Source organism: Typha angustifolia, chromosome 14 (genome assembly GCF_048772165.1).
Source record: "Typha angustifolia cultivar Huaian chromosome 14, ASM4877216v1, whole genome shotgun sequence".
Classification (NCBI taxonomy): Eukaryota; Viridiplantae; Streptophyta; class Magnoliopsida; order Poales; family Typhaceae; genus Typha; species Typha angustifolia.
In genome coordinates, this window is record NC_133252.1 from 12,865,988 (window position 1) to 12,889,380 (window position 23,393).

The 23,393-nt window shown below is 39.0% G+C and overlaps 4 protein-coding genes and 1 non-coding gene across 6 annotated transcripts; 1 reads left to right on the forward strand and 4 right to left on the reverse strand.

The window, feature by feature from the left end:
- Positions 1–588: 588 nt before the first annotated feature.
- On the reverse strand, positions 589–4,692 carry LOC140775758 (leucine aminopeptidase). The gene is made up of 4 exons (XM_073119174.1): positions 3,619–4,692; positions 3,289–3,522; positions 2,867–3,193; positions 589–1,067 (listed from the first exon to the last, which is right to left on the reverse strand). The coding sequence occupies exons 1-4, from the start codon at positions 4,591–4,593 to the stop codon at positions 771–773; spliced, it is 1,833 nt and encodes a 610-aa protein (XP_072975275.1). The 5' UTR covers positions 4,594–4,692; the 3' UTR covers positions 589–770.
- A 534-nt stretch (positions 4,693–5,226) lies between these two features.
- On the reverse strand, positions 5,227–9,735 carry LOC140775759 (enoyl-[acyl-carrier-protein] reductase, mitochondrial). The gene is made up of 10 exons (XM_073119175.1): positions 8,953–9,735; positions 8,663–8,760; positions 8,003–8,134; positions 7,716–7,859; positions 7,519–7,621; positions 6,899–6,998; positions 6,335–6,411; positions 6,172–6,250; positions 5,586–5,704; positions 5,227–5,512 (listed from the first exon to the last, which is right to left on the reverse strand). Exons 1-10 carry the CDS (start codon positions 9,126–9,128, stop codon positions 5,419–5,421), a joined length of 1,122 nt encoding a protein of 373 aa, XP_072975276.1. The 5' UTR covers positions 9,129–9,735; the 3' UTR covers positions 5,227–5,418.
- Positions 9,736–10,181: 446 nt separating this feature from the next.
- Positions 10,182–10,254, reverse strand: TRNAE-CUC (transfer RNA glutamic acid (anticodon CUC)). Its single transcript has one exon. It is a non-coding gene; the product is annotated as a tRNA-Glu (tRNA).
- A 32-nt stretch (positions 10,255–10,286) lies between these two features.
- Positions 10,287–12,517, reverse strand: LOC140775928 (pentatricopeptide repeat-containing protein At2g37320). Of its 2 annotated transcripts, none has more exons than XM_073119426.1 (2): positions 12,380–12,517; positions 10,287–12,249 (listed from the first exon to the last, which is right to left on the reverse strand). In XM_073119426.1, the coding sequence occupies exon 2, from the start codon at positions 12,172–12,174 to the stop codon at positions 10,600–10,602; it is 1,575 nt and encodes a 524-aa protein (XP_072975527.1). In that variant the 5' UTR covers positions 12,175–12,249; positions 12,380–12,517; the 3' UTR covers positions 10,287–10,599. The 2 variants fall into 2 exon arrangements, with proteins under 2 accessions (XP_072975527.1, XP_072975528.1); XM_073119427.1 differs by having other exon boundaries at positions 12,355–12,430.
- A 1,602-nt stretch (positions 12,518–14,119) lies between these two features.
- Positions 14,120–21,022, forward strand: LOC140775372 (kinesin-like protein KIN-5A). Its single transcript, XM_073118623.1, has 23 exons — positions 14,120–14,355; positions 14,578–14,804; positions 14,886–15,015; positions 15,131–15,292; positions 15,377–15,850; positions 15,935–16,032; positions 16,121–16,277; positions 16,356–16,425; positions 16,785–16,861; positions 16,940–16,993; positions 17,074–17,154; positions 17,242–17,353; positions 17,645–17,731; positions 17,817–17,992; positions 18,083–18,244; positions 18,317–18,424; positions 18,512–18,670; positions 18,769–18,852; positions 19,661–19,866; positions 19,949–20,050; positions 20,173–20,282; positions 20,362–20,513; positions 20,604–21,022. Exons 2-23 carry the CDS (start codon positions 14,632–14,634, stop codon positions 20,823–20,825), a joined length of 3,156 nt encoding a protein of 1,051 aa, XP_072974724.1. The 5' UTR covers positions 14,120–14,355; positions 14,578–14,631; the 3' UTR covers positions 20,826–21,022.
- The last annotated feature ends 2,371 nt before the right edge of the window (positions 21,023–23,393 follow it).

The following is a 23,393-nucleotide window of genomic DNA, read 5'->3' on the forward strand; positions in this document are numbered from 1 at the left end:
AAAGAGACAGGGGATAAATTAATAATATTAAAAAGACAGAGTGCAAACTATAATTAATCAGTAAGACAGGGTGTGAATTATCTATTTCTTCTCTCCCTACATGGCTTCAGTCTGCGTGCGCGAGCTCAGCCAGGTTGTCAACCGTCACGTGAGACCTCTAGATACAGAGGACATTTTCAATTTTCCAAGTACTTTTTTGTCGGGAAATTTACGGAAATGGTCCCTCGCGATTTGATTAAAGATTAATTATTGAAGTAAATTTTCCTTTCTAAAGAGTCTTAAAACTGGTAATGGAAATATCATTACGTCTTATACATTTCAATCACGTTTAAGCTGCAACTCCTAAGAAGTGATTTAGGATTAATCTGTGACAATGGAGAGCTGCAAAGCAACAACCAGAAGAACCACAGATTGTGGTGGTATTCAAAGCAACTACATTCACCTTCAGTAGTTAACAATTCAAGTTCCTAACTTTGACCATAAAGCTTTAGGGGCACACCAGGAGTTAAAGAAGCAAGGCAAGGAATCACAATAGCAAGCAGTTTAGGAGGCAATCAATGGTATGCATGAAAAGGAAAGTAATCTTTACTTCAAAATGCTTCCATATAGTTGCCATTTCCACCAAAACAACCCTAAAGTGTGCATATGAATGAGTGACAACTTATAACAAAGATGAGCATAGAGCAGAGTGAATGATTCTTCTCTTCTGCTCCAACAACCAGCCATTGGAGCAAGATGTGCCATCACTCGCACAACCTGCAATTAGTTAGCTAACTGTGCTTTGACAGGATAGACTCCACAACACCTTGAGCTATGGGATGATAACTGTCGCGAGCCTCCATGAAGATCCTCCTGGCTAGCATCTTCTCCTCCTCCCTTGCAGAGCCCTGAACTAATGCGGTATACAGCGGGCGAAGGTACTTCATCCTCCCAACTTGTTTTAAGGTCCTTTCAACCTCCCCAAAGTACTCCTTGCACCCAGATGAGACAGCTACCTGAAGGAAAGCAACTTTCACCTCCCAGTCCCTGCTCTCTGCTAGCCGGTAACGTGCATCCAGAGCAGCAATCTGAGCCAATAGATAAGATGGAAAATGAGAATTTGTGATCTAGTATGAGAGAATACCTTACTGTTGAAGAAAAGAAGAAAAACCTTTGCTTTTGAGTTCATTTTTTGATGCAAATTCCCAAATTAGTTTTTCAAAACACAGAAGGAACAGGACAGATGATTTCGGATCTTCAAAGGCAGTTTAAGTTGCTTTTGTTTAGCCCATTTAATTAGCACATTATACACAAAGATCGTCATGCCAGTGGCATAGGTAGTACCACCTTGGTTTGACACGGTATGTCTTGTTGCATGTGTCATGCCGAGTTGGTAAATCATGGAGACACCAATGGTTCTTTGACATGACGAAAAATAATTTCTAAACCTTTCTAGGGCCTCAAAAATAGGTCTAATGGGTAAATTAAAATCATTGACACTATATATCAATGAAACATATGCATTTAAATTCTAATATCATGATTTTCCCTTGTCTTTTAGGATCTCCTTTGTTGGAGCAAATAACTCGGAAAAAACAAAATTTCCCTTTTTTTAAAAGATGTGAAATATAATTCATATAAATTTAATAACCAAAAGACAAAGATGTACCAAAACATGTGATAAAAACCCCCAAATTAGATTTCTTTGAAGAAAGATATGCTCAATCATAATAGCAAACAACGATGAGTAACCATAAAAGAGTATCGAGATACTCTTCCCATGTTGATACCGATAATTCACCAGCACAATATGTATCGATCCATGTCAACTGGCATGGCAATCCATGATAAAAGAGTATCGAGATACTCTTCCCATGTTGATACCGATAATTCACTAGCACAATATGTATCGATCCATGTCAACTGGCATGGCAATCCATGATTAGACAACCATCACACAGAGAAACAACCATACTGCCGCTACTACAGGGACAGATCTTATAGCTAGGAATTAGTTAAAGCTCAAACTCAGAGGGCATCTTGATCAGAGACATTAACACTAGATAAACTTCATAATATGAAACTTTTTAACACATGAAATGCACAGCAACAATTAGTCCCAAATTTTGTTATCGGCTTATGAATATATGGCATTTGACTATTTTTATCCATTCAGCTGTATGTAATGTAAAATATGTAATTCTCTAAAAATCCATTCTCTAATTATCTACTCATCAACCCTCATCCTTTATCCATCCTTGTCAGTGATAAGGATGCACTATCTTGAAGTGATCAGTTGTCATGGTACAACACAGAATGATAGCATGCAATATATCATGCATCTCAATCACACACTCACTAATATTCTAGGTTACACTGAAAAGAAACTGGTGCTAACAAGACCGTCTGACCAAGTTGAGTATGAACCACTTGCATCAGAGAATAATATTTGCTAATATGGACCGGTTACCGAAAATGCAGCCAAGCTCCAATAAAGCAGCACAGTGTACAGATTGCAAATTCCATAAAATGCTTCAGCATTAAGGTCTAAATAAGTTTAGACATATAGAGGTATCCACAAGATTATATCGACATGATCAGAAGCCAGTTTATCAGACAATACAAATTGTAAAGGAGAAGACACATATAGAATGAGGCTCAAGACACTGACATCTTTAGAGAGCTCACATGAAACAGAGAAATAGTGTCATGAGGTCTGTAATCACATCTAATCTATAAGCATTTGATTATGAAATGTTAGACTGGTATACAGAAAGTTAGTTCTCGTCGTACATATTCCTATTCTGCAAGTACCACAAACTACTAACTTTCCATGAAAAACTATGCATATAAGGAATTCAAAAATGAAGAGGAAAGAAATTAATACCTGCAATGGGTCGACAGAATCTGGTAGATTCTCCAAGTAGAGCTCCCATTCCTGCCCATGCCAGTCTGCCACCTCATCCTCCCTTGGCATTTTTCCAAGCTTAAAATCCAACGAGAGGGACCTGATTTTTGTGTAAATTGCTGATATCGGTTCCATGGCATCTGGGGGGATCCCAGTACCTTCAACCCATGTCCTCAGATCGACTTGGTTTTCTATTCCAGGTAAATTGGTCTTCAGGAAGTCAAGAAATGTCTCTGTATCGATGGACTGGAACTTAAATGTAGCTATGTATGTCTTCAGAAACTCATCAAAAGCTGGGCGCCCAATCTAAGTAGACCAACAGAACACAAGACGTGTAACCATCTGCAAACTACAATTCAAAGAACAATACAAATAAACAAGCAGAAGTTCCATATCTTCACCTGACGTTCAATGCGCCAAAGAAATTGGAACCCTTTCTCATAGGGTACTTCAGAGTAGACATCATCTGGATCGACATCAGCCATATTCGGTTTCAGTTTCGTGAATTCCATGTTGTCCTTAAACCTCTCCATCATCCTATTCAGTCCCCTCCATCCAATCCCCATATTGAGAGCTGCCCGCTCCTCTCCTTGCACGACCTCGACGATCCTCCTCTCCGCATAGGTAGTAAAGCCCTACCATTTGCAATAATAGCCACCGAACTTTCTTAGATTTCAACAGAGCATGGGCGAAAAAAGTAACAATCTTGGATGAAGAAGAAGAAAAATCACCTCATTGAGCCAGAAATCCTCATTGGTCTTGTTTGTGATCAGATTTCCAGTCCAGCTATGGGCAAGCTCATGGGCCACCACTTGTGCTCCCGTCGCGTCTCCCTTGATCACCGTCGGCGTAAGAAACACCATCCTCGGGTTCTCCATCCCGCCATAAGGGAAGCTCGGCGGCAGCACCAAAAGGTCGAACCTTTCCCAGTCGTACGGACCAAACAGCCTCTCCCCAACCCTCACCATCTCCTCCACGCCGGCGAACTCTCTCTCCGCCGCATCCAAGACTTTCTTCCCGCCCTCCGCGTAAACCCTGGTCCTCGGACCCAAATCTCGGAACCCGATCTCCCCGACCGCGAAGGCGAACAGGTACGGCGGGATCGGCTGCTCCATGGCGAACTGCTCGACCACGCGGTCCGGCGCGCACCACAGGGCGTCGGAAAGGTTGGATTCTCCCGGGTTCGGGTCTCGGCGGGAGACGTGGGATGCGGCCATTACGGCGGAGAGGGCCCTGGGGATGTTGAGGAGCGCGGCGAAGCGGACCCTGGCGGCTGGTGTGTCGTGGCAGGGGAAGATGGAGCGGGCGTGGATGGACTGGCACTGGGTGTAGACGAAAGGGTGGACCAAGGAGGAGGTTTGTGAAGGGGAAAGCCATTGGAGGGCGGAGGAGGAAGGGGAGGTGGAGAAGAGGATGAGGACGGAGGAGTGGGATGAGAGGGAGACAGAGAGAAGGGAGCCAAGGATGGGGTTAGGGGTCGGGGAGAGGGAGAAGGGGAGAGGGAGGAGGGTGGTGGGGTCGAGGACGGAGGAGATGGTGAGGGAGCGGGTGTCGAGGTGGAGGGGTCCGGAGTGGGGAGAGGAGAGGGACAGGAGGGCGGAGCCGTGGATGGTGGAGGTGGCGAAGTCGAGGTAGAGAGAGAGGGAGATGTGGGTGGTGAAGGGGTGAGTCGAGTCGGTGTACGAGTGGGGGTCTACAGGAGCCATGGCGATGCTTCTTCTTCTTCTTCTTCTTCTTCCTTCTTCTTCTTCTTCTTCTTCTTCTTCCTTCTTCTTCCTCCTTCTTCTTCCTCCTTCTTCTTCAAAAAGAAAAAGAGAGAAAGAGAAAAGTGGGAGTTTCGGGAGGGGGATGAGCTTAATATTAGACCACTTATTCCGTCGTGAATAGCAAGTTATACATATCCTCCTCGATCGCGAATAGCAAATTTTTTGTCGAGATTGGTTCAAGAATAAGATAAATTCAAGTCAGCATTATTTATTTATTTGGTTTTCTTCTTAGAGGGTAGATAGTTTTATTTATATCTTTTCGTAATATAAGAATAGAGATTATATAATGGTAATCAAACCAAATAGGAATAAAAGAAAAGTTCATATTTTTGTAGTTAATAAAACGTCTGTCAGTGTTATGTTTAGAGGATCGATAAATGGAGGATTTGATACCCCCCAACTATCCTAGTAAAGACAAACTAAGGGTACAGAAAGAACCATTCGAAAACTTTTGAACGCATTGGCAGATGGGACATCTACTTATAGTTTCTTCACAGGTATAAGGTACCCAAATCAAGCAGAATGTTCCCATGGAAAATGGAAAGAGTGTAGACATGCATTAACAACGATCGCTTATTTGTGAATTTTCCTGCCAATAGATAGAGTGACAAGTTTGTACTTGTAGTTACATTTCCACCATTTATAAAGCAATCCACACGAACACGTATTAAGGTGTGATTTTTTATCAAGAAAACAGAAATTTTAGTGATTCCATGTTGATATTCTCATGAACATATACACACACGATCATGGGCTACACATATATTAGAACCTGATGACCTGTTTTGGATGGCTTCCCAATTTCCCGAGAGCCTTGTTCAGTGCTACATTGAAATCTTCGAAGGGAACCAACTCCATCCTGCAAGATATGCATAACTTAATTACAAGGAAGAAGCTAAATCCAATTTAGCGAGAGAGATGAAGGTCCATACTCATATTTGAGTTTGCCACTTTGCACCAAGCTCAAGAGGTAATCTATCATAGCCCTGCAATCATTTGCCTTCTCGGAACTCATCCACTTCTGCAACCAGAACCCTCGAAGAGCAAGATCCTTACCAGGAAGCGCATTGGCGTTAGATACTCCTCCAAATTTAATATGAGTTAACTAAGACAACATCTTATGCTTGTACAAAACTACAAACCATGGGAAGCAATTCTAGAAAGTTGCAAACATGGAAGGACTTATGCATCTGTTTTGATAAAAATGAAACCAAACTTACTGCAGAGTCTGAATTGATTTGCTAATAATAGTAAGACACTCATGACCCCCAACATTCGAGAAATAGACTTCCAGGCTATAGGTCAAGACAGGAAAACAAAGCCCTTCATCATTTAGCTTCTATCAGATTACGCAAAACCACAGCACTTATTATTGGAAAAGAAGATTGGAGGTCTTAATGCTATTGCTGTTCTAATTTATATAGTACAAATCACATCAAACAAAATCTAATAAGAATGCAGTTGCATAAAGCAAAATGACAAGAAAAGAAATCTCACTTCAAGTGGCATTGGACTAACCTTAAAGATGAATGATGAAGTGGAGGCAGTGATGGGTTTCTTGGACATTCCACCATAAGTTACCATGGTGCCTCCCTGCCTGAAAGAAGAAATAAGTTTTACTTTTCTCCTAATAAAAAGAAGATGTAAACTTGACTGGAATAATTCCTACAAGTGAAGATACCTCAAAAATTTGAGGACCAAAGTAGCAGATTCGCCCCCAACACAGTTAAATCCTAAAATAGGCTCTGGTAAACCACCCTAAGCATGTGGAAATTCAGATAGAACTGAGTTAAGAAAGCACGAATAGTGGGCTGAAAATGAACAAAATAAATCCTACCAATTGTATTATCTGATCAATAAAATAAATAAGAACCGAGGTGATTTATCTACAAATAGTGCGGGCTGAAAATGAGGCAAGCCAAGCCAGATATTATATTTTCTCAAGCTTAGCTCATTAGTAGGTGCTCACCCTTGGCTCATTAGTCAATTACTTAGCAAAACCAAGTCATGAATCCACACCTTTAACTTTCTTGAGCTCAATTCGTTTGTTTAGCTTAACAAGATCTTCTTGGTTTCACCCACAACAAACCAAGATGAAGCAAGATATTAGTAAGACGAGGCCAAGTTGTTCAACAAACAGCCCATATTATAGCCCAACTAAATACGACTTTACGTAGGAAGTGCGAACCGCAATAGTTACTAGCCACTCCACAATCTACTTATAAGCAGTTAAAGAACACATTACCAGTAGGCTCTTGACATTCTTTACTTCCAACTGACTTCCTGTATATACCTCATCTGCACCAAGCATTTTAAGTTTTTCTTTAACTTCTTCTGACCCAGCCCTACATAATTATTATAAAAGAGTAAGAAGGCAGATAAATAGTTGAATTGTTGCATACTCACAACTCGTACAATATAATGAATACACAGAGATACAGCAAGTTGAAAAAATCTGCAAGCACATTCATCTTCATATTTCAACTCATTGCACATACACATTTATCATATTGCCACGAAAACTAATCCTTGAGCATACAAAAAGAATAGCATATAATGAAATAGAAGAACTGAAGAGGAGATCTAAATAAGGGGGACAATAGGGAAAGGCAGGGAAATCCTCTAGAACAGCTTCTTCTTATGAAAAATAAACAGGTCAGGATTTTAATGCTTTTCAGGACGAGGATAGCCAAAAGCAATAGCACAGATGGTTCTGAAGGGATTTTGCAATCAAATACTCAGAATGTATCTATGACATATTCTAATAAAATACATAGATTCACTTATCGCCTATATTATATATGCATCATGGAGGGAATCTTTAAATTGTTAAGCTAAGAACTGTATAATGAAGAAAGTTTGCACCTGTCTCTGATGATATTTATGTTACGAATACCATGAATATTGGCTAGCTGAATAATGCATTGGCCAACAATACTAGTAGCACCATTTTGGACAATAGAATCACCTGATCAAATCCATTAGACAACCAGATGTCAAATGAAGAAAAACAAACATTGTCAAAATGTAGTAGGCATAATAGGATAAACCATAAAATGCACCAGAAGTCAGCTTAATGAAGTCCTCTAGCATTCGCAATGCAGTCAAAGGATTTACTGTGACTGTAGCAGCATACTCCATGGGCAAATCCTTTCTGATTTTGTGCCATACAGTCTCTTCTTTTACAATGTAAGTTTGCCATGTTCCTAAGCAGCATATATTTTGCCATTGTTAAGAGCAACATAAAAAATAATTAGCTGATTTTGACCCCAGTAGATTATACAAAGAATAGCACGAGTAGATTTCTGCATGCATGCATTCATGAGATTATCATATATAACTTGTATACCAAAAGAAGGGGGAGATGGTATGACCCAGTCCCCTATTGAGAGACCAGTGACCGCAGAGCCCAAGGCATGTACTTCTCCAACCCCCTCATACCCTCCAACTGCAGGTACCGGAGGCCTAACAGGGTAAACACCTACAGCAGAAAGACAAAAAGGGAATAGATATGGGACAATAATCCAAGAACTAACCAGTTGATAAAATCAAATCCATATCCCTCGCCTCACTTAATCATACACACACAAACACATGTATACAGGTTCTGAATAATTTCTAATTGATTTAATAAGAAACTAAGAACTTACTCAAAACATTGTTTAATTTAGCAATGAGCCAGAAAGAAATTGTTTTCTACGAAAAAATATACATAAATAAGCTATTCCAGAAGCAACCAGTTGATAAAGTTTTGTCCTTGTATACATGTGCATCAAGCTTCACATTTCTGATTGATTCTAAAGTTATTTTAAGATAACTCATAAGTTTATTGATAGCTTAAGTTGACTAGGCCAGAATACAACACTATTGGCGACAGCAATTGCTCTCAATTCAACTGGTTGGACTCCCAAGTTCCTAAGAATTGACAATATTTTTTCATTAATATCGCTACTAACAACAAAATGAGAAATGGAAGTCCTGGTAAAATAAAGTTACCAAGAGTCCATACCTTCAATTCTATTGATATCTGAAGGATTGATTGGAGCAGCAAGCATTTTGACGCATACATCGTTCTCTCTCAATTCAACTGGTGGAAGGTCAATAACCCTGTAAAAATTATAACAAGAAACATCACTCCCCCAACAAGTCATTACCCATAACATCGGCTTTCTATCAGCGACCACCATCTATTCGACAAAATTACCGCAAGAAAGACGATGAACCTCTAAATGACGGTGCTGCAAAAATCCCAATAAGAAAAATAAAAGAAAAAAAGAGAGGGTCGGTTTGGAAGTAGACCGCAGGACTTGGTCTGGCGGGCCATGCTGCTCATAGACAACGGCCTTGGAAGGCGGCGAGAGAGCTGTCGAGAATGACGCTCGAAAGGTGCTCGACGAAATTCGCGGGAGGGAGAAATCGCGGTTGTAGAGCTGCGAGGCTCTGAGATGCCTGGCAGATAGCCTTAGAGATGCCATTCGCAGCCGTAGGCCGTCGTCACTCCCCCCTTCCACTTCCTCACCGAGCGGCGTTCTAGGAGAATTTTGTAATCCAATCCAAGTGACCTTTCGCAGTCAAAAACAGATGGACCAACCAGGCCAGGCCTTAGTGAAGGGCAAAATAGTCTTTTACGTTCACTCTTAGAACTATGAACTCTTTCACAAAAACAACCACAAAAGCTTATCAAACTTCCAAGTAAACAATCTAACCATATATATATATATATATTTATATATTTATATATAATTATATATACAGACACTCTCATGTAACCATTACAAGCTACAAAGTAAAAAACTACTTCCTAAAAGGGTGATAAAGAAAAAAAAAGAGTATATCAAACTTCAAGCTACAAACCTAAAACTTCTTCTCATCTCTCCAAGAGAAAACAAACAAGAAAAGGGGAAAATATTATATATATCTTCTTCTCTACGTGCCTCCAACTGTGTGCATCATCATCACATAGCTTCTCCGTTACATGCTCAGATCCTCTCTTATCGCTTCCTTCGTCCTTCTACTAGTAACAGAGAGAGACATAGAAAGTTCTCAAGAAAGTTGGAGCTCTTCGAAAAGAGTTGTAGCAGAAGAAAGTCTAGGGATATTTTTTATAGAATCCGACCGTCTTATATTTATAGACATCGAACCGACGTTAGTAATTATATAACCTGGTAAAAATGAGGGGGTATGACAGTAATTAAAATTAAGGTGTGGATCCACGTCGGAGCCTATCCTGCCACGTAGAAAAACACGTGACACATAGTCAAGGTCCTCTTTTCCTACGTAGGATGAGATGATACCATCATCGTACTGGGTGATGCAGGGGGTAGAATGGTTACTTCGACTCGAAGTAAAGCTTTTCGGAGGATGGAGACGTCGTCGGTGTGGACAAAAGCGCATGCAAATTTGACACGTAGGATGAACGATAACCGACGCACACCCCATGTGGGGATTGCCCTTACGTGGCTGCCTGCCGTCTGACGTGGAATTTGGTAGCATTGGTTGAGGAAAAAAAACGAAAGTTAACCAAAAAGTTCCGTTGCCGGGACTCGAACCCGGGTCTCTCGGGTGAGAGCCGAGTATCCTAACCAACTAGACTACAACGGAGGTACACGAAAAGCTTATGTATTCAAAAACAATGCAAAACAAGATTTGATGTTATTTATTGTCAACCAGGAGAATTCTCTTAGTTCTCCAAAATGCTGAATGGGGAAGTTCAGAACTTGCATTGTCTCTTATGGCATTACACTTGATAGCTACAAAATGGCAGGTCCATAGATCTCATATATGAAGTATCAGATATAGGAAGTTAGGAACTTCTCCCATAAAGTGTACCAATTTGACTCTGAAAGACAAATTGTTCCAGATAAAAGTATATGCTGCAATAAGTAACCTATCTGCAGAGCAACAAGAATTTTTTCTATTATTTTAACACAAGTTCCATGGACCAAATCAGCCTGAAATACATTCAATATTGTCCTTAAAATCTGAGTAATCAATAGCCGCATATCTTATATGATCCATGTGACATTGCAAGCAATCCAGAATGCTGAGGATTTTATTGACTTGGGTGTTTGATCTGTCTTCTGCTTTAAATCTGTAAACTCTGTTACCTACTTCTATCCAACTGTATCCAGGGCTTGTCTTCAACCCTTTCTCTTTCATCACTTTTCTAACTCTAGCTACATGATGCCAATAACCTACACTGGCATACAGATTGGCTAGCTGAACATAAGTCGCAGCACAACCAGGTTCTAATGAAAGCCGGCTCTCTGCAGCATGAATTCCAATCCAAGAATTTCCATGAACTCTGCAAGACGAAAGCAGTGAACCCCAAATAACAGCATTTGGAGGGGTGGGCATTCTCTCAATAAAATCTAATGCTTCATTAAGCAACCCAGCACGGCCCAGAAGATCAATGATGCAACAATAGTGGTCTAATTCCGGTGTTATCCCATATTCAAGCATCAAATCAAAGCAGTGACGGCCTTCTTCTGCTAAACCAGCATGGCGGCATGATGAAAGCACACCAAGGAAAGAGATTTTATCAGGTGTTACACTCTTAATATCCATTTCTTTCAGCAATTTCACAGCCTGTTCAGCAAGACCATATTGAGCATACCCAAAAATCATGGAATTCCATGAAATTAGATCTCTGCTTGGCATTTTCTCGAAGATATATTGAGCTTCATCAATACTCCCACACTTTGCATACATCGAGATAAGTGCATTGGAAACATGCACATATGAATCAAAACCCACTCTTATTTCTAGACCATGAACACTTCTCCCAAGACCAAGGGAGGCACCGCTGGTGCAGACACTCAAAAGGCTTGCAAAGGTAAAGTCATTTGGCTTTAACATTGACTGCCTCATTAACACAAATAGATTTAAGCATATCTCAACTTGCCCGTTCTGTGCATAACCTGCAATTATCGCAGTCCATGAGACGGTATTCTTCATGGGCATCATCTCAAAAACTTGATAAGCTTTCTCTAACTGACCACATCTTGAATACAAACTGATCAAAGAACTACCAACGGGAATGGACAACTCATAGCCAATTTTAACTGAAAGGGCATGAAACTGCAACCCTATGCTAAGATCCCCCATTTCTGCAGACGAACTCATAACCGAAGAGATAATATACTCATCAGCACTGATTCCCCTCTTGTGCAATTCAACAAACAACAAGAAAGCATCTTCCTTTACCAACCTGGAATTATCCAATTCAGCTACAACTTGAATTTGATTATTCAACTTACAAGGTGCTTCCTTTCTATCAAATTTCGGGCTATTTGATCGACCATCCAAAATATCATGCATGCAATCGTTAATAAGTCGATGATGGCGCAAATCTTCTTCTCTTTCCTTACCCTTTCTGGGGATCATGAGATCTAATACTCTCAATGCATTGTCTGCACCATTACTTTCTAGCTTCCTGGATCTCCCAAATAACGTAAAGGTGCAAAATTTTGATACAATCGAATAGCGTTTGGTAGATACATGGAGGAGAAGATTGTGCATAGCTGTAGCTATCCATGACCAGGCTCATCTCCACAAAGCTCACACCTTCTTATCAGTAGACATGAGATCGAAACCCTACAAAATAAGCACCTCGTATTCGTTTCCTCAATTCCACGGGCGAAAGTGAAGTGAGACACAAAAACCTAATTCTTGAAGGAGAGCAAAGATGAGAAAAGGAACCTGGGATAGGAGCCGAATAAGTTACCCTATTCATTCTCGTCTTTTACATATCTCGTCGTCTCCGCTTCCCTGTCGCCCGAACAGGACTCCGTATAGTCTTCTCTTATTCGGGAGATATCGGCGCTTTTGGTACATAAGAAGATTGGGCCGAATTGGATATGCCCATTACCCTCGTTTCACGCTGTTTTCGAGACGGCCTGTTGGGCTGTAATATAATGACAATTTCTCTGACAATTATAAAAAAAATCTTTTCTTTTACCTATCTATTTTCTAGTATTTCTGGATCAACCCTATTTTTCGAGGCCTTGTTTGCTGTGAGTTTAGAAACTACTGGTTCAGTAATTAAACATATTTTTATCTTTTTTTATATCTATCAAGTTTATTCTTAAAAATATCAAGACTAAGAAATAAGAATAATTAATCAAGTTCGAAGCTTAGTATCAAACCAAGCAAGTTCTTAATACTTACTTTTACTCATTATCATCTAAGAAATTATTACGAACTAACTTGATTCGATTCGTAGTGGTTGAGATTCAAGTTTGCATCGGAGGCAATAGATGATGGTAATGGTTGTTTGCGAATGCAGATGTGATAGATGATTAAAGACTATGATTAACCTACAACTGTGATAGCATATAAAGATAAAAATCGTACAGAAAATAGAGACAGTTAAGGTAGAGAGACAAAGTGAGAGAAGTATGTCTACACGGTTAAAATAAAGAGACAAAGGGGGAGAAGTAGGCCTGCATAGAATCGACAGTAAAGAAAGATTAGAAGCTAGATGAGACCAAGGCAAAAGCAGATTAATCTTTCATTCCAAACATATCTAAGATACAAGTCATAAGACCTTATTTATAGAGATTAAATTAAAAAGTCATAAACAAATTTAACTAAATCGATTTCCTTATATTCTCAGATTAAAATTTCGAATCTAGAGAAGTTGTGAATATCAAAATTGTATATTTGGAAGTTCGCGATATTATCCAATTAGTTTGATATTTTTTGAATATCTGTAAAATATTTTGCGAATATTTTTCCAAAACTGAGTAGAATTGGATTTAGCTTATTAAATAAAATTCTAATCTACTAAGGTTCTAACTAAATCAATAACCAAATAAAATAATTAGGCTCAATCCATTAAGCTCAATCTCCCTTTGATGTGATCCAATTTGACCTGATTCGCATCATAAAAAGAGTGAGTAATCTACCTAAAAAGTTAAACTACCTAAAATTCTTTTTTTAGTTGATCTTTAAAAAATGGTTACCTTTCTATTTTTACTTTAACCTTAAAATATTTATTTAAAGGTATTAGGATTATTTTGTAGTTATAGTTAATCTAACTCATCCAGAGTATTTTTGACATATTAATAGCAAAATGCGATTTTGATGGTGGAATGATTCAATATCTCTCCGACAAATATGGAATTATAATATAAAAATTAAGGTGTGTTTTACTTTATAAAGGGTTATTCTATCAATTTCCCATATATATGTTTGAATTGAAACAAAAAAAAAAAATCCCTTATATTTATTAATGTCCTAAATTTTACACCTCATAACCTCATTGTCCTCACGATTCGGCACACGTTTCCTACTCCTAGATTTGAAACTCAAGAAGAAAAAGAGGAGAGAGAGAGAGAGGGAGAAGAATCTTAAAGCAAACAAAGAATTATTCAATACAAACCTCCCCACAACGGTCGAATTTTCTCATAACGGCTCTATTTCCATTGCGTCCGCTGGTCGACTTTTGCAAGAACGCGCCCCTCTTCCATCCAACGCCTTCCTCTTTCTCTTTATTATTTTCCTCTCTCTATCTCATCTATAAAACAAGAACCAACTCCTCGCTAGTAACGGTAAAAAATTCCCCTTCGATTAAACAACGCAACCGATAGAATCGTAACTCCTAGTTCCGAAGCTTAACAGCTTAATTGCCGGCCATCTCGGTCCTTCCCCAAGATTCGTTCTTCTCCTGATTAGCCAATCCACGGCCGTCCGTTCCTGGTACGTGACGCCTTCTCCGCCGTCGCGGTTTCTTTCCGCATTAGCCTCTCGGGGGATTGATATGACTCCTTTTGGTTAATTATTATTATTATTATATTTTTGCTGAATTCAGTGGAATGCCTCCTAATCCATCTAATCGTGTTAGAAATTCTTCCTCGATCGAGATTTTTTTTTTTAATCTTTTTCTTCCAATTTTTGTTTTTATTTGGATTGGATCTTCAGGTAGGGAGAAGATTGTTGCATCCCCATTCGTATCCTTATTTGGGTGATTCGATAATGGAGAGCTCGCAAAGAAGAGGGGGAAGCTTGGTTCCGATGTCTCCTTCCCATACCCCTAGGTCGAGCGACAAGGTGGTGAGGGACGCGCGATCCAGTGATAGCAATGGGAATTCCAATAGCAAGCACGATAAGGAGAAGGGGGTTAATGTCCAAGTCCTGCTACGCTGCAGGTAAGGTGTCTGAGGAAATTAAAACTGCAATCTTGGATGTTCTTGTTCTGTTTATTTGATGTTTGGGTCTTACAATTGCAGGCCTTTGAGCGAGGAAGAGAAGCGGGTGCATACCCCTGTGGTGATAACTTGCAATGAGCACAGAAGAGAAGTTTCCGCGATCCAAAATATTGCCAACAAGCAGATTGATAGAACTTTTGTCTTTGATAAGGTATGGACGCCTTGTTTCTTTCTTTGTTCCCTTTTATTTTTTAGCTAATGAAAATTTTGGTTCTCCTTTGGAACTACTCGATCGTGTAACGTTCATTTATGACAATCAAATGTAGGTTTTTGGGCCAAAATCCCAACAGAAGGACGTGTTCGAACATGCTGTCGTCCCGATCGTGAATGAGGTCCTCGAGGGATACAACTGCACCATTTTTGCCTACGGGCAGACGGGTACTGGAAAAACGTACACTATGGAAGGAGGAGGAGGGAAGAAGACGAAGGTACTTCTAAAAAAATGTCTAGTTTAAATTCTCCTTACCCTTACGATCAGCGAGTGAACTGGAGTTGTCTCTAATTTGTTGCAGAACGGAGAGCTGCCAATTGATGCCGGTGTCATCCCAAGGTCAGTGCGGAGAATTTTCGATATACTCGAGGCACAGAGTGCGGAGTACAGTATGAAGGTCACGTTTCTTGAACTGTACAACGAGGAGATCACGGATCTTTTGGCTCCAGAGGAGTCCAAATTCTCTGATGACAAGTCCAAGAAGCCAATAGCTCTGATGGAGGATGGAAAGGGGGGAGTTTTCGTCAGGGGTCTGGAGGAGGAGATAGTTTCTTCTGCTGGTGAGATTTATAAGATACTGGAGAAAGGCTCTGCAAAACGGCGGACTGCTGAAACTCTACTTAACAAGCAGAGCAGTCGGTCTCATTCCGTATTTTCAATCACGATTCACATCAAGGAGTGCACGCCTGAGGGCGAGGAGATGATCAAGTGCGGCAAACTCAATCTCGTCGATCTTGCCGGTTCCGAGAACATTTCCCGGTCTGGTGCTAGAGAGGTGGGTAAATTTCCAATCAGCTGAAAACTCTGCATATCTTCTTCTGGAATGGGTGGTTATGGAAGTAAAGTGGCTATATTACAGGGACGAGCTCGGGAAGCTGGGGAGATTAACAAAAGTTTGCTTACACTTGGTCGTGTCATCAATACTCTCGTTGAACACTCTGGCCACATTCCATACAGGTTGGTCATGCTGATATGATAATCATATGATTGATATGTTGAATTATTTTGAGTTTCCGGGAATGAATTTGGATTGTTGGTCGTTCAGGGATAGCAAACTGACGAGATTATTAAGAGATTCCTTGGGAGGGAAGACGAAAACCTGCATCATAGCCACCGTAGCACCTTCCATCCAGTGTCTGGAAGAGACGCTGAGTACTCTAGATTATGCACACCGTGCAAAGAATATCAAGAACAAACCAGAGGTCAGACTGTTGCTTGTTGATAATAGAAGCGAATCCCTTCGAACTGCATTTTTACTCCTTTTGTTTTGTCAACGTCAGGTTAATCAGAAGATGATGAAATCGGCACTTATTAAAGATTTATACTCAGAAATTGACCGTCTTAAGCAAGGTTGTGTTTCTGTTCAGAACTTCACTTTTGCATGTATAAATGGTGAAATCTGCAGCTTGGTTTATAAATAGAAGTATCTATTTCTGTTAGAAGTGAATTTCCAGCATTTGATTTCTTACGACCAAAAGGTTTTCTTTATCCCCTGAAGGAAGCAGTGATCTGGCCTAAAAGAAATGATCTTAAATAATCTTTTATTGGTAAAGTTGGTTGATTAGGACGAAGTTGTATCCATCCAAGGGTGGGATTATTTTGACCTTGTGATATATACCCAGTCTGGATTTCATTCAACTTTAATGCATTTGGAGGAACATTCTCTTGTTGTAATATAATGTTCTTAAATTGTCATATTCTATGAACAGAAGTATATGCTACGAGGGAGAAGAATGGCATATACATTCCACAGGATCGTTACTTGCATGAAGAAGCGGAGAAGAAGGTCCTCTCTCTCTCTCTCTCTCTCCTGCTCTTTCCCACTCTTTCCCCATTGTTTCCTGATGACATGGTAAGTTTGCAGGCCATGACAGAGAAGCTAGATCGTTTGGAAATTGATTTGGAATCTAAGGATAAGGTATGGCTTTTAGTTAATTGTGTGTGAATAATATCGTCCACTTTTTTAAGAGATTGACTCATGTACCATATTTGCGACAGCAATTGGTTGGGCTTCAAGAGCTTTATGATTCTGAGAGAGTATTGAGTGCAGAATTAACTGACAAGCTTCACAAATCTCAGGTAATGAATGCCTCCTGTCATTCTCCCTTGCAACTAACTAACAATTTCTGCAAGCAACTGAATCTCTCTTTTGTGTTTTCTCTGAAGAAAAAACTCGAGGAGACTGAACATGCATTATCTGACCTGGAAGAAAGATATAGGCAGGCAAATTCTACAATAAAAGAGAAGGAATACTTGATACTTAATCTTCTTAAATCAGGTGAGGAGAGGACCATGATATTACTTCTGACAATCAGTATATTTTACAGAAAAGAAATTTATCATTTGCATTATTAAGATAAATTCTATCTTGGATAACCTTAAATTCTGTTCAAAGGTTGCTTATGTTCTATCATTCCTTATTGGAATTCTTTAAAGATTTACTTTTCCGGGGAATGCATCTGACTTTCTATGACAGTTCTTATCTGTACTTCTTTCCCTCATCTAATTTGGAGAAGTTTTCTTAGAAGCGCTTGCATATAATACATTTCTTACCTTTTTCTTCATTCAGAGAAAGAACTTGTTGATCAAGCTTATGAGCTTCGATCTGAGCTGGAGACAGCAGCATCAGATGTGTCTGGCTTGTTCTCGAAAATAGGTCAGTATCTTTGACATTTGGCGTTCTTCTGCATGTAAGCAAACTACCATATATCCTGATGAGTACACCTTGGATTGGCTTTCAGAACGTAAAGACAAGATCGAAGATGCAAACAGAAATCTTATCCAGAGCTTCCATTCTCAATTAACTCAGGAGCTAGATCTCTTGCACGAGACTGTCTCAGCTTCTGTCATGCAACAGGAGAACCAACTGAAAGAACTAGAAGATGAAATGCAATCTTATGTCTCAACTAAAGATGAGGTATACAAGCACAAGTCACAACACTTTCAAAAAACCTGCTGTACTCAGGGGGGGACCTAATCTGTGAATTGTAACTGACCCTTATCTCAGGTCACTGAAGAACTTCGTGGGCAGTTAAGGAAACTGAAAGAAACTTGTGGTTCTAGGATAAAAGACCTGGATGGTTTAGCAGTTGAACTTGATGCGAATTCTCAATTAACTTTTGAGAAACTGACTTCTCAAGTCAGCATGCAGACTTCTGCTCTTGAGGATGTAAGTGGTACTTTTCTCCATGTGATTTTATTTTCAAATTTATCCTGTTTTAACGACCCTTTCCTTTTCCAGTGTTTCAGAGGGATATCATTGGAAGCTGATGAGATGCTTAACAAACTTCAGATTAGCCTGTCTAAGCAAGAGGATAGGTTAGGTTCATTTGTTCAGCAACAGCGCGAGGTCTGCACTAGTGAATAGTTTCTGAATACAGTATCTCACATGAGACATTATTGCCTAATTCAGTTCTAATTAAATTACCTTAAGCAGGGCCTTCTTAGAGCTGTTGAGACAACAAGGTCTATCTCAACTGTTACTATGAATTTCTTCCTCACATCAGATAGTCATGCATCCAAATTGAGCAAAATTCTTGAAGAGTCACAAACTGTGCATGATCAGCAACTTTCTCAGCTCGAAAAGAAGTTTGAGGTAATTTTTATTGCATGGTGAAGCATCTAGTCATTAATTAAATACAAGAAATGGATAACTTCGTGAATACTCACACTAGATAGCTGTTGTGGCTACAGGAATGTGCTGCTAAGGAAGAAAATTATGTGCTAGAGAAGATGGCAGAATTGCTAGCTGGATCTAATGCAAGAAAGAAAAAATTGGTATCTTTCACCTCTATCAAAAATTTGAATCTTGATACTTAAGTTAAAACTTATTCCATCAGTTCATGCAACCATAATATTACTCTATTATTTAAACATTATTCCACACCTCTGTTATCAAATAATTAATAGTACACATCACATTTATTTGACCAGAAAAAAATGAACTCTTATCATCTTCCTTGTGGATTTTAAGGTGTAATATTAGAAAAGCATTAAATGTCTGCAGTGCATTGACGCAAGTAGCATGCAGTTTTGTCATGAGAGAAATTTTTTTACTAAGCATGGAAAATAATTGATTCCACAATCTCACTAAAATTATGGCGAAACTTGACATGAAAAAGGCCCCCCATTGCATCACTCTTCTCCATGGCATTGTTGCATCCTTTAAATTACCTAATAGAACTGAGACATTTTCAGTGCATTTGCAAGTAATTTCCACACTCTCACTAAAATTATGGCCAAAACTTGACATGAAAAAGACCCATTTCATTCACTCGGTCTCCATGGCATTGTTGCATTACCTAATAGAACTGACACATTTTCAGTGCATTTGCAAGTAATTTGTGTTCTTTGTATTAGATCTCTGCTTCTTATAATCAGACAATGATCGACTCATCCAACATGCTCTTTTATTACATTATATAAATAAACAACTAATGGATGGGGACAATATTATACAAACTGTTGAAAAAGAAAAAAATATTGCAGTTCCCACAATTTTTTCAGCATAGCAAATTATGTTAGGACAATTTACGAGTTACTTTCAAGTTTTGAAATATAATAATTTGATGACTGCGCTCTTTAGGTTCAAGAATCTATCATCACTCTCCAACAGACTGCTTCTGAGCAAACTAGTAATTTACAAAGTGAAATGGCCACCACCCGCCGTATTACTTCTTCTGTAAGAGAACAATGGATGAATTATATGGATCAAACTGAAAACAACTATCATGAAGGTACTGCTGTAGTTGAAAGTGGAAGAAGTTGCTTAGCAGATGGTCTTCACCAATGGTAAGAGGGATTGCTAATTTCATTTGGCTTTATTACTTTGAGAGTTCAAGCAGTATCTGAAATGTGCATTTTTAATTTGCAGCATGACAACAACAAAATCATGCTCAGAACAGTGGAGAAATGCTCAAGATTCTCTATTGAGCATAGGTAGAAGCACTATTGAGTCAACAGATTCCATTATCAGGTAATTAGTATTGGGATATCTGCAATCAAGATTAGCTTGAAGCGGCAAAAGTTGTGGTTGTCAACTCTCTCAACATATAATGTTAACTTTCTATAACTCATGATATATATTTTCATATGAAGGGGTGGAATTGAAGCCAATCAGGTAGTGCGTGATAGGTTATCATCTGCTGTCTCTGCTGCTCAAGAAGATGTTGATATAACGAACAAGGCACTTCTGTCCTCCATTAACAGTAAGAGTTCTCCAGTCCACCCACTATCTTTCTTTCCTTTGTTATAAACTGACTGGTTGGATGAATACTTCCTCTTCAGATTCATTGAAACTGGATCATGATGTTCATGAGAAAATCAAGTCTGTGATTGAACCCCACCATGGGGAGCTCAGGGAATTGCAACATGGACACTTTGACAAGGTAGTATGGATATCAGAAAGTGCAGGGAGATCTCTGGAAAAAGATTATGCGGTGAGTTACATGCCAAGAGATTATCTAACTTTAAAATTCTGTTATATGCTATGTTGGTCCTCATTAGATTTTTATCGGTCAATTAATCAGGTGGATGAACCATCTTGTTCAACGCCAAGAAAGCGATCAATTAACTTGCCCAGTATGCAATCCATTGAGAAGCTGAGGACTCCAGCATTTGAAGAGCTTTTGAAGTCATTTTGGGAGGGAAAGCCTGCATCTAGGCAATTAAGTGGAGATGTAAAGCATTTTCCTGGGTCACAGGAGTCTCAATCTCAGACCCAGAGACTTCCTCTCACCACAATTAATTAGTTACAGAAATCATATAGGTAGAGCTCCAATACAGAATAGAGGGTTGTGTGTATCTCTTAGATGTGTAAGCATATTCAATATTCATATTCAATATTCATTCACTATGCAATGTTTTGAGGGTTGTAGCAAATGTTATTTTGCTGCACAGATCTTTTTGGTGATAAATCTGTCAAGCTTTGGGAAGTAATGTTGCATCTAATAATTTGAAATATGGTATCTATCATCAAATATTTATTAATACAGTAGGAGTATTTTCTTTTGACATTATAACTCTTCTACATTGAAAATAATTAAGAATTTCAAGATGCATAAACATTCATTTACCTAACTAATCACCTCGTGTAGCGCATGATTGTGATCCTCCAGTATTCTGATTTACAAATTAACAAGACAACAGAGCAAGGAAGTTTTGCTAGTCAGTTTTGATAATTCGCAATTAAGAAGGCCTCAGCTTGTATTGCAAAAGGTCACTCACTAGGGCTGTGTAATCCAAGAGAGCTCACTAGCTATTTCAATTTTGCTGATGTATTGTACTAATTATTCTTGCACAAGGTTTCTGATCAAAATAAGAGAGATATCAGTCAATCACACCAATTCTCTCATGACGTGGAAAAGGATATATACTTGAAGATGGATTCCACTTTCTTAACCTGGGAAAAAAGATCCACTGTCACTGAAGTGGCAAAATGAATGCATCCTCTTTTGTATCTATTACTTTCTGATACTGCACTGTAATACAATGCCTTGATTCCATCTTTAATGACCGAACCTATGATCTTAATTAAAATGAACAACCTTCCATACTTTTTAACCCTATCCACTCATTAAAATTCCTTACTCCATCCTATCGTGTTTGGTCGCGAGATAATTTAATGCCAATCATACTTAGAATAGCGAGATCTTTTCGCGCGCACGAAGGGTTGATCCTTTTTCTTGCTAATCTAGTCTTAAATTAAATCTTTGTCAAGGGCTTAGTGGGTGCTTAGTAGCATAATTTCTTACACCTAGTCAACATTAGCATCCAAGGCTTTACTTTTGTTGTCCATAGCATGTGTTCTACTTATGAGTCTCATAACTTAGAGAGGAAGCCCACAATACTATTCAAGGGCTCCACTACCTTGCATAAGTTACACAATGATAGTAACACCTCATATGATTCCTCCTTCCACCACTTTGAAGATCTCAATTGTATATGAGCACCTTGAGAAAGTTGCAGTCTTTGTGCAGTTGAATAATATCCCTCATCATTGTGTAGCCCTAGGCTTCCTTGCTACTCTCCTAGAACTAGGTCTCAAAATTTATTAACAAGCAACAAAGAGCCTACATGAAGCTTCAACGGCTGTCTGTCGGTCGTTCATGGCTCTAGGCCGTCCGCCAACCGGATAACTTAATCATAAGAGCTATATATAAGACATAGGCAAGAAACAAGTCTCTACATAGCAGTGTTAGTGTACATTAAGCATACACCATCATAATAGATACATGATATATGATAATTATAAAAGTAGTTAGTGGAAGGGTACCCTCCATGACAGGCCGACAAGGAATCAGATAGCCACACTCCCCACCTCTAGGGAGCTTCCATGGCTTGCTTCAAGAACATGTAGCCTTTGCCTAAAGTTAGATTCCAATGAGTGAGTGAGATATTGGCTTAGTCTTCCAATTCCTCTTGATACTCTCTAAAATAAGGAACAAGGCTATGTGATTGAGTGCTAGTTGCTGAACTTTTTTCTTGCTTCAGCAATGCAAATGAGATGCAAAGAACCAAGTAGAGAAGACCCTTGTAAAGAGAGTGTACTTGGAAAGTTTTCTGAGATTGGTCTGCATGTGGAAAGGGTTCTTGTCCTTGGACATGGGGATTAACATATAGATATGCGTGAGAGTAGTGGACAATGGAGAGCTTTCTTTAAGATCACAGCCTGGTTAATGCTGCCGGCATTAGAACCCTGTCATATTTAAAGTTTTAAACTAAAAGGAAGGGAGGGAAGCTTCCTATTTGCTCTACCTCATTGTAAATTCTCGCTTTATTTCTTTGACTAGGATGGTTGCACTGCCCTGCCTCTCTAGTTGATATCTAAGTGCTAGAGTCAGTATCAAGTTCTTGTGATGAATGATGATCATCACTAAATTCCAATTTATGAAAGCATTTTTTTTTAAATTTAAAGAAAAAAAAAAGAACATAAGAGTTAGATGCTGAGTGAAAATATACTTAGATGTTGATAATCATACATAGTTAACCAGCATATTATGATTAAATATTCGATTCACATTTATGGATTCTGATTAATGACTGTCAGCATTCGAAGTTATTTTTGAGTCAAAAAGCCGCCAGCGATGGAATAAATTTTCGATTAATTTGTCCTTTTCAAATATTCCTTAATGGTCGGAGATTATTATTATTATTATTATTTATGTTCCTTTAATCAATCACAAACATCTTTCCAATCATGAGGCTCAATTTTGTGCCAATGGTGACGAATATTATTAACGAAAGATAGAAAAAGGGAAAGGAGAAGAAAAAAAAAAAAAAAGTGCATCACTAATGCTATACTTTACTACAGATCCATA